Below are 11,069 nucleotides of genomic sequence, written 5' to 3'. Positions count from 1 at the left end.
TGTTTTGCCTTAGTTACTGAGACACATATTCACTACCTCAAAACATTTCATCACATTCATTTTCTATCTATCTCTTTTTTCTCTTAGAGTCATATTACTTATTACATCTATTACTTTTTTTAGACACGATCTATTCAGACCCTATTATTATTATTATTATATAACAAAATAAAGAAATTATCATGTGGGTCATCAACCAAGTAAAGTACACCCACGTTAACTTTTTAAAAAAGGGAATTAATAAATATTTTAATGGGCCCAGCCCATGTTATGTTCAAAGGCTTTAAAGTTTAAACATTTGTCTTTCTTTGTTTAAAGGGCTATTTTGTGCGTGTGCCCACTCTATAAGTTTGGGCTGTTTAGCCCCGTCTTAATGTGTGAATGTTCACACTTTGACAAATAGAAATAAGCTTTAACACGTACTCACTTGTTTATGCATTTTGAATGTAAGACCAAGTGCAATGGATGTTGAAACTTTTTGTTGAGAGTTGTTTAGATGGTGCAATGGTGATTGAAACTTGTTTAGAGTGATGTGGAGGAGAGAGGGAGGGGAAAAATGTTGAGGATTGTCAACAATGTTGAGAGAGGTCCCCGGTGCCACGTGTCAACGCGTGAGTGGCCTCAGATAGGCGCGTGTAACTCACGCGCGGACAGGGGGCGTGAGTGGTAGGGGAGAGAAGAGAGAGAAACTGCTGGGATAATGTGTGGGACACGTGGCGCGAGTGTATTGTTCCGGCGGATTTTGTTTTGATAAAATTTTTAAACTGAATTATCTGGTCGAAAAAAAACAATTTTAAAATTTTTTTTTAACCAAAATTCATAACTTTTTTTCCTCTATAAATAGAGACTAGGTTTGTTTGATTTGGACACAGAAAAAAAACCAAGTTTCTCACCATATTATTATCTCTCTTACCATCTTATTATCTTTTTTAACCAAGTTTCTCACCATATTATTGCTTAGTTTGTTGTCTTCCATTTTTAAGTTAAGAAAATAAAATAAATTATTGTCTATATTTAAAAAAAAATTGTTAAGTGTTTATTATTTAATTTAATTTAAAACAATAATTGTAATTTTATGTAAATAATAAAAACAAAAATATAAAATTAAATAAAAATATGAAATAAAAAAGTGGTGGGGTAGGGTGTTGAGAGAGAAAATCATTGGAGTGGGTAATTGTTGAGAGTGTGTTGAATTAGAGAGAGAAGATGATGTTGAGTGTTGGGAAGAGAAAAAGTGGGGTTAAAAAGGGGTAAATAAAACATTTTTTTGTTGAACCATTGCTCATGGTCTAAGAGGTAGCTAGATAGAGGACCACGAGATTGGAATCCATGCAAGTGAAAAGAACTAAAGAAGAAAGAATGCGGCGCACGCAACAAGAGAAAGAGAAGAAGATTGATCTTCCTCCCTGAGAGATGAGCGTGTCAACTGTTTGGATGCAGACCAAGTCGATGTGTCGGCACTCAACTCCCAACACCGCTCCTCAATTAAATACTACCTCTCAAGTCCCATAAGTGTTTGTTAACACTTTCCCCTCTCACACCAAACAAAATGAGATATATAATATGTGATGTAATAGAAAAAGAGAATGAAAATAAGATGAAAAAAATTATGAATGAATAACTTTAGAGTGTAGATTTTCAAAAAAAAACGTTAGTGTAGGATGCATAAGATTTCATTTTTCATTATATCTCTTACCTTTCATTATATTATATATTATATAAATTTTAATAGATATGTATTTTGAGGCTCATTCCAAGTGTGGCATGTTAAGGTCGGTGTGGGGGAGATTAAGTTTCTTTCTTTCTCTTATGATAGAGTTGTTCTCATGATACTTTTCCACTTTCAATAAAAAAAAAATTGCTGTAAAAAAATGCATTTTAAGTGTAAAATAGTTTTACACTATTATTCAATTACAATATGCAATGTAGATAAATAATTACATTTATTTTCAATTTTAATTAAAGTAAAAATAATTTTTTGATTTATTAGAAATCAATTGGATGTTTGTACTTTGTATAGTCAAATTTCACACTGCATAAACTTTTAATTCTAACATAGGAAATAAATAATAAATTGTGGATGTCAGTATATATCCAATCCATTACTTTTTCTCTCTTTATTTTTCTTTTTTTAAGTGTTTATATAGACCCAACATTTTCTAATATTAATAATTAGCATCTACATACAAAGTACAATTTACTATCTCAATCAATTATATTTCAAAAATGTGAGTTTTTTTTTATCTAATTTAATTGGTCGATGTGTCATAATTTTTTTTTTTACGACAACTAAAAATTTCATTCAAATAGAAAGGACACAATGTCCGAATGAATTCATAAAATCTGATTGATTAATTTTGTATATATTTTTTAGATCAGTACATATATATTATTTATTGCTATTGTTAAAATTATGGTTGAAAATTGTATTTAAAATGAAAAATATTACTATAAAATTGCAGCTACAAGCAATGTCTCGAGCCACTAGATGAGAGGGATAATTCTATGTGTATGACAGCTTATTTTTCCATGTTACACAATTAGTAGTTTCTCACGAGGAATCTCACTAAGAAGCACAATAAGTTGCATCACTTTCATACAAAAACAGTATCACCTGGTTCACAGGATTTAGTGTGCAAGAATATGATGATAACTTCCTCCATCAGCTACACAAACACCGTTGCTGTTCCTCTTAATGAGTATCCTTGGGTATGTATATATATAAATGCCATGTCTTCTGAACATTGTTTGTGATAATTGTGTGCCTAATCTAATTGATTGGTATTTCATTTAAGGCTTCCTTTGATCATTATTTGGAAGACATGGGAAGAGTAATCCGAGTCTTATTTCCAAAAAAATCAACAACCGAGCAGCTTAACCAGGTACTAGCTGTTCTTTTCAAATTGTGGACCAGATTTTTCTTAGTCATAATGCTATAATAAGGAGCAACCTGATCAGACATGTAAACACTGTTTTTCAGATATCATTCAATTTATCTCAAAATGCTTATGTTAAATTATGTAAATAGGAAGAGTGGAGAGTTAAGATGACTCCTGTGAAAGTCTTGTTCTTAAAATGCCAACCAGTCATACATATCATTGCTAAATGCATATCTGAAGCTGAAGCTTACCCACCTGAGATCCCAGGGCATATCACCAAACTGCTCCAGATTCATATTGTAAGTAGCTTATTTAAGCACTTGTAGCAATAAATGCTTATTACAATACGCGTTTTTTTCATAAGCTAATTTTGATGAAATTATTGAAATAAGTTGAAAATATGTTATGGATAAGCATAAGCTCTTACTTATACACCAATCTAAACAGCTTATGCAAATAGCCAAAAACAGCTTACAGGAAGGCTATAAACTAGTTACATAAGAAATCTCAAATACTTCTATAAGCGTTTATGCTATAAGATAAGCTTGAATAATCTCTTCCAAATGGGGTTAGACAAGCTCAAAGCCCTACAAATCTAAACATGTGATGTAACTTCTCTTATTTATAGACAAGATGTGAGCTTCAAGATCTCCATGCTGATTACATGCCACAAGGTTTCAGCGTCGATGCCAGAGGATCTCTGTTCCTGGAAAGACAGGGAAAGCATAACTGGATCAAGTATCAGTTAGACGTTAGTTTAAAATTTGTTGTTCCTCCTTTACTCTCCTGGGTTCCTAAACATGTCTTGCAAAGAATTTCGGAATCGGTTAGAATCATTATTTTGGTTTACACTAGTCTTTTTTTTTTGCTGTATTACTCTGTTTGATGCATGAGCCTGCACTGATCAGACTAATTAGTGTTGATATCTAATTAACAGATTCTCAGAAATTATGCGAAGGATATGAGTAAAGGATTAGCTTTCAGATTATTAGCAGATTATAACTCGTTCAAGAGGAACAAGCCCGGAAATTCGGTGCAATTACATCCAGATGCAGCTCCACTATTGAAGGATCCCTTGGATAAACATTAAACCTTCAGAATCTGCTGTTATACAAGCTTTTTTTTAGAGTTCAATGTTCAGTAATAATACATATATGTCAAGGCTAAGGGTAAATAACTTCCTCATTTATTATCATTAATAGATGAGATATACAACATGACCTTGCAAGTGAAAGGAGTTTTGAAGAGGGTCACCAAACTCAGAAGATAATGAAGATGCATATATGTGGCTAAATTCATAAAAGCATCTCTTGTTTGTTTGCTGTTGAATTTGTTGATGATGTAATTTGATATAGTTTAATTGGTTTATGTTTGTTGCACATACATAAAACTGATAAAAGCTTTGCTCTATCACTGTGTCCAAGGAATTTATTTATCTTTTTACTATTGAAAGAAGAGAAGGGGAAACTCAAATGTATGGAAGTTTCAACAATTCATCATAACATACAACTTATACACCCTCCTACCTCCAACATAAACCCCAACAGAACATTCAATTATCAAAATTCAATTGATTCACCAAGCTTAGGTATGGCCTATATTGCATCCAGAGCCTGTAGGACATCATCCCTCAAATCCTCATAGTCTTCGACTCCAAAGCAGAAGCGAACACAATTGTCATAAATTCTAAACTTTTCCCTTTCTGGCCGGGGAAGATCCCTGTTGCAAAAATGCATGAAGACTAAATATGATGAATTGACGTAAATCATGCACTTGAAAGAGGAATTCAAGAAAATATGTACCAGTAAGACATAATAGCAGGCTGATTCACAACACTCTCACAGCCACCAAAAGATGGAGCAATGTATGGAATTTTCAGCGAATCGACAAATTTGATGGTAGTTTCAAAATCCCCATTAATCTGCATGATTAGCAATATAACTATCAAACTTGGGCAAATAAGTAAGTAAAGAGTTTCAATTGTCAGAATGAAATCAACTACTGATATCACTTGTACATACATAGAATTTTATCATAATTTGATCATCTTTATTAGCAATTTAGCATGCTTGAATCAACTTCTCTTTCATCATAATCAATTCTGAAACTGAGAAGCTACTCACATAAACCTTTCCTCAGAATTGATTAAGACTTCAGAATAAGGGTTTTCAAACATGCCCTAAAGATTTCACTTTTGTCTTCAATGTAAATTATTAACTTTAGAAGAGTCAAATGGCAGCATAAATCAGATTGGAATAGCAAACCCTACATCAAAACAGACAACACCACCAAAACCAGTCATCTGTCTCTTGGCGAGTTCATGTTCAGGATGACTTGGCAAGCCTGGATAATAGACTTGCTTCACCTGCAAATAACATCACACCATTAAAGACAGTCACATTAGATGCCTAAATTGACATGTTCATTTATTTGAACCCCTTCATAGAAAAGCATTGGTATTGTTATTCAATATGCAGACGTTTAAAATGGCAAATAGGTACCTAAAATTATATAACACATACCCTGAAGACATTATGCAGAAAATAAATTTAAAACCAGTTACTACAAAACTGATAACAAATATAAACAAGTTGGACTGTAGGAGAGGATACAATAGATTATACAAGTATTGCATATATAAATGTTATACCTTAGGATGTGCCTCTAAAATTTCAGCCATCTTCATTGCTGTTGAGTTTTGTTGTCGTACACGGAGATGCAGAGTTTTCATGCCTCTAAGGACTAGGTATGCAGAACTCTGTTAATAGAGAAACATTGAGCACTGTGTCAGTGCAAATACTTTTCATATATATTCTTCTATGGAAAAGACTTGGCCAACATATATTATATCAGCCAAGGAATCAATACCGGGCTAAGAGTTCCACCCAAAATGAAATGCAAACTGCGAACTTGTGAAATCAACTTCTCCGAACCACTAATGCAACCAGCAATGACCTGAAACAAGAAAAAAACTATAGATCATTGATGCTTAACTATAGATGAATGAAATGTTCATATAGTGTTTCATTATTTTTGGCAAACAAGGTTTTGAAGATCATGTTGACTTACATCATGATGTCCAGCAATGTACTTTGTTGCAGAGTTCACCACAAGATCAGCTCCAAGAGAAAGGGCCTTCATGTTGATGGGTGTGGCAAAGGTACCATCAATGCAGACCAATGCACCTTTTCTGTGACAAAGTTCCGAAACGCGCTCAATGTCCACACATCTTTGGAATGGATTGGTTGGCGTCTCAGCAAAGTACAATGAGACCTGTACACATGCATGGATTATAATATCATCCGAACTCATTCCTGTCTATAAATTCTACAGAAATCAAAAGGAAACATGCTTAAAAGAAACCAGTTTTCAAACACTCACATTGTTCTTTTCCAATGCTTCTTCCAAGGCATCATAATCGGAAGGATCAATTATTGTGGCCTGCTCAGTCAAGTGAAAAATTTGTAATGAGATTAAAAATTATCTAGAGACATCTATTTCATGTTATTTTTAAGTTTTAACCATAGAAACATAGAACTATAGAAGCAACATTATCCAAAATAAACAAACAATCTTAGCATCTCTGAATTCTAATCACAAAAACTTCTAATCAACATTAGTTTTGACTTTAGAATCAATTTTAGAAGAATTATTAGAAGAGTTATCAAACATGCCCTCAGTTACCAAAATTACCCACGGGAGGTAGCTCAGTTAGCAACGCAGACTAAGCGTGCGGGAAGAGCTCTAAGGTTTATCCCCGCCAATACACCCGGGAAGAAGGATGAAGAGCCTTGACTATAACTAAATTCCGAATCCAGAATAGTTAGCATCCGAAGGGTGACCAAATACCTAATGGTTTATACCAAAAAAAATATTACCAAATAACTGGATGACATACCGTGATTCCCATCTTAGGAAGCATGTTCCCAATGAAAATTCTGGTCCTCCTATAGCAATCTGTAGTGGTCACAATATGTCCACCAGCAGGGACCAATGCCATGAACATCACCGTGCTAGTACACATCCCAGATGCCAGAAACAGAGTTGATTCAGCCCCTTCCAGTGCACTGCCTCATAAAAAAAATAAGAAACCTAATTACATTTGCTGCACTTCAGTTGATGTGTTGTTACACACTCAATTAAACATAAGTAGCACCTAATTAAGAATTCTAATAAAACGAGAACACAAACCTCATCTTCTCCTCCAAAACCACTGTCGTCGGGTTTCCATATCGTCCATATTCAAAACTAAATTGGCGCTTCTCCTGAAAATTAAAAGAACTATGCATGTGTTATGCACCAGTTCATATTCACAAATACCTACAATGCTATTACTACAAACCATATGAAGTTTGCTTCATTCAGCAAATTTCACAAACACCTACATGGCTATACTGCAAACCATATTTTCACATCTTTTGACCGAAAGAGGAAGCGATTTTCACCTTGTAGTCAATGAGATCAGAGGTTTTCTTGAAGAAGTAAGCAGAAGTGTTCACCACAGGAGTGGTGATTGCATCAGTTTTAATACCCCGGCCTAATCTCTCAGCTGCATAGCCCAGAATCAAAAATCAAAACACTCATTTTCATTGGTAGCCATAGCTGATTCAATTCACATGATTGCCAAGTATTTGTCACTAGAGAAAATTCATGAATCACATTTGGATTATTGATAAGATAGAGAAGAAATTATGAGTGTTAGTTACTTAGTTTATGATGTTAGTTTCCTGTTACTATGTTAGTGAGTATGAGATAGATTTCATTTTCTCTTTGTAGTTGTGAATCAACTATTTTTCTCTGCTTCCATCATAGATGTGATCATTTAATTAAATTTAAACTATTTAAAAATTAATTTTGTTTGAATGGATTGTTTGAAACACTAAAAAAGTTGGGAAAAAAAAAACAGTTTTTATGCTTTTTAAACATTTTCTTAAGGAAATTGTGATTCAATTTAAGTCCTTCAATCTAAATATTATATTTTTGAAGTATACTTAGATGGGTGGATGATTAAGGGAATAGATATTTTTGCTTTTAGATTTTGACTTTTGAGAGTTATGTAATTTTATTAAACCACATAACAATCGATCCTCCTTTTTCACCAAAAACTCTCCATCCCATCAATCCATTCAATATAACCTTTTTTCCGCTGGCATGCTTTTTCAGACTTAATTTGGACATGTAGAGAAAATGAGAGAATAAAAATGGATTGAAAAGAAAATAAGTTGAACTTATATATTGTTTGGATGAAATAAAATAAAGAAAAAGAAATGCTTGTGAGAGAGGGAGAGGAGTCTTTTTGACAAATGTCACCACTCATTTGAGAAACGGTTTCATATCCCTCCAAACAAATGATTTTTGCCAAATTTAAACTTGTGTTTTCATTATTACTGAAGTCTAGCTTGTTTAGCTCTATTTGTTCTTAGAAAGTGATATGGGAACCAACAATGTGTAAATCAAAGTAGAAGGAGCTCGGATCTCTTAAGCATGTGGTCTTAATACAAAAAATATGATTGGTACGAGAGAGAGAAAATAAAAAGTGTGGGGCTCATTAGTTTTTCTTTAAGAGAAAATAAATAAATTTTATAAAGTGTTTTTCTCTTTACTTATATTCATCTCCTCTCATACTAAACAATTTATAAAATTTTATGTTCTAATGAGATTGGTGGTAGAGAATAGGGGCATAAATGACAAATTGCTGAAAAAGAGTGCCCAAATTTATTCTTTATACGCTAGAGGTAAGAGCCAATAAATAGAGGGTGAGACCCACCTAAATTTACCTCTTTATTAAATTATTATTTTTTTGAAATTAAATTAAATTATCTCTTTACCAAAGACACATAGTGTGAGTGGTTTCTGTCTCACATTTCTCTCATCACCCCTTCTTTCTTTACCAACTCTACCCTACCATTTACCAAACGTAGTCTAAATCGGTGAGAAAATGGAAAGAGGTTTTTTTTTCCTTTATCCATTCTATCCATATGTTATTTTTTTTATGTATTTATGATATATGCAATAAATATATTAATATAATATACATTTATCATATATGTTCATATTAATATATTGATATCAAAGATATTTTCTACATAATTATATGAAAATTTACAAAAAAATAATTCTACTTACTATAACTTTTTTTTTTTTACTTTTCCCAACAGTACAAAAGTGTTTTTTGAACTTTAAGCTACATTTTTTTTCGATAATCTCATATTTCGGCGTTACTGATTCAATTTGGTAACAATTTCTCGTAGTCTATGGTAGCATATGAGAAAACAAGCTTTTTTTTAATATTTATCCTTATCCTTTTCACAATTTCACTCTTTCATTTCAAAATGATTATTATTCAAAATTTTATATTCCTTTTTAAAAAATAAACATTTTAATTTTATTTTGTAGATGTATATTTTATTTAATTAAATTACAATATAGATTATTCTTATTATCCCATTTAATTCAATAAAAATATTAGCAAAATAAATTTTTATAGCAAATTTTTTAAATGATTCATCTAAAAAATTACTATATTAAATTCAATTACTTTAAAATTAATATCATCCAAAATTCGTAATTAGTTGTAACCTAAATTAATTTGTTTGGTTACAAAAATAATTAATTTTTTTGTTCTTTGTTTGTCTTTTATTTTCAGCACTACACAAAAAAAAATTGTAACAAATAAAAATGTGTAATTATATCAATCATAAAGTTTGTGAAATTTAGGTTGTGTTTGACATGTCATTTCAGCTAACTTATAGCTTATTTGACTAGCTTAAAAGCTCTATAAAAGTGTTTGGTGAAGAAGTTTATTTCAGTATCTTAAAGCTTTAAGTTATAAGCTATCTCACGTAGCTTAAAGCTTATAGCTTATTAAATATATTCTCATTTTTATCCTTATTATTTTATTAAAATTCCACCTTTAGCCTTATATGATTTTTACTAAACCTATTTACTTATCAGTTATCACACTTGTCTCATATACACACCATTCCTACACACAAAAATTACTACTTTGGAATAAAACAAATAATTTTATATTATAAATTACAAATTATAGCTTTTCAGCTAGCTTATCAGCTTTCAGCTAGCTTTTCAGCCATGCATGCCAAAAATAACCTTGATTTTTCAGTTATAAATTTCAACTAGCTTATCAACCACACATAGGATCGTAATCTATTTTTGAAAAGTTTTGAAATTTAAAATAATATTTTTAGTACAGACATTAACTTAATTAGTATTTTTTGGAAATGGTCTTCATATAACTTAAATGGTAAGAGCTTCTAGACATTTGAGTTGGGATGAGAGGTCTAAAATGATTAATTTTGTGCCCTGTAATTTATCTTTCCGACGTACTAAAAATATTAATAGATAATGTTATGTTGTAAATTTAGAGTGAGTTATTATAAAAATCATATTTGTTTCATTTGGGAGAGGAGAGAAGAGATAATATGAAAAAACAGAGTAGCAGTGAGTGAGTGTGTATGTGAAAGTACCAGCATGAATGGTTTTGGACCCATCGCGTTTCAAAAACGAATAGCCACTGTCATCAACTGAACCGTTAACCTCCACAGCTCCATTAGTACCCGTCTCGGAGTCTGCAGGCGTCGGCGGAGGAGCGGCGGGAGCAGGCCAAATCATCGCCCGGATCCCGTGGGACTTGGTGGCACCGTGGCGACAAGGAGGGTACCTCGACGGTTTGAGCCGTCGGAGGTTCTGGAATCTGGGAAGAGAGGAGAAATCAGAATCGGAACGGGAGGTGAAAAGCTTGTCACAGATAGAAGTAGCTGCCATTTCTCTCTGTCTTTCTACACCACCTTCACTTCTCTTTCTCTACTTGCTCACTGCGTTAGTTTCATCGTCATGTTCTTGATAGTGCCTCTATTTTATATGGAAAGGTTGAAAAAGGACAAAAGTGGAGCAATGCGTAAGAATTCTCCAACATGGGTTATAGAAAAACAGCACCAACATAATAGTCTCATTTTGTGATTAATTTCTGTCGACTAAAAATGTTATAATTAACATCAATGAATTGAGTATTTGGGTGTGCTAATACATAGATACGCAGTGACTAACTTCATCTATTTTAATACAGTAATATTAATGATTTATAGTTATACTTATTTAGCCATTTTATAGTTATTTTAATTGATAGTAGTTATTTTTCTCTTTGCCTTAATTAGCACTCAATACTTTCAA

At 32.4% G+C, this 11,069-nt stretch overlaps 2 protein-coding genes across 3 annotated transcripts; one reads left to right on the top strand and one right to left on the bottom strand.

Moving 5' to 3' along the window:
• Positions 1-2,496: 2,496 nt before the first annotated feature.
• On the top strand, positions 2,497-4,289 carry LOC130739389 (uncharacterized). Its single transcript, XM_057591661.1, has 5 exons — positions 2,497-2,709; positions 2,796-2,882; positions 3,029-3,178; positions 3,508-3,705; positions 3,817-4,289. The coding sequence occupies exons 1-5, from the start codon at positions 2,644-2,646 to the stop codon at positions 3,967-3,969; spliced, it is 654 nt and encodes a 217-aa protein (XP_057447644.1). The 5' UTR covers positions 2,497-2,643; the 3' UTR covers positions 3,970-4,289.
• LOC130739388 (cystathionine gamma-synthase 1, chloroplastic-like) lies at positions 3,307-10,745 on the bottom strand. 2 transcript variants are annotated; one of them, XR_009019861.1, is made up of 12 exons: positions 10,367-10,745; positions 7,325-7,428; positions 7,071-7,144; positions 6,778-6,946; positions 6,261-6,320; positions 5,949-6,152; positions 5,748-5,834; positions 5,530-5,637; positions 5,149-5,244; positions 4,682-4,800; positions 4,406-4,598; positions 3,307-3,585 (listed from the first exon to the last, which is right to left on the bottom strand). XR_009019861.1 is itself a non-coding variant. In XM_057591660.1 (11 exons), exons 1-11 carry the CDS (start codon positions 10,662-10,664, stop codon positions 4,475-4,477), a joined length of 1,443 nt encoding a protein of 480 aa, XP_057447643.1. In that variant the 5' UTR covers positions 10,665-10,745; the 3' UTR covers positions 4,298-4,474. The 2 variants fall into 2 exon arrangements, 1 of the variants encoding a protein (XP_057447643.1); XM_057591660.1 differs by lacking the exon at positions 3,307-3,585 and having other exon boundaries at positions 4,298-4,598.
• Between the last annotated feature and the right edge of the window lie 324 nt (positions 10,746-11,069).

This window comes from Lotus japonicus, chromosome 2 (genome assembly GCF_012489685.1).
Source record: "Lotus japonicus ecotype B-129 chromosome 2, LjGifu_v1.2".
Taxonomy (NCBI): Eukaryota; Viridiplantae; Streptophyta; class Magnoliopsida; order Fabales; family Fabaceae; genus Lotus; species Lotus japonicus.
This window is presented reverse-complemented; position numbering and strand designations above follow the sequence as displayed.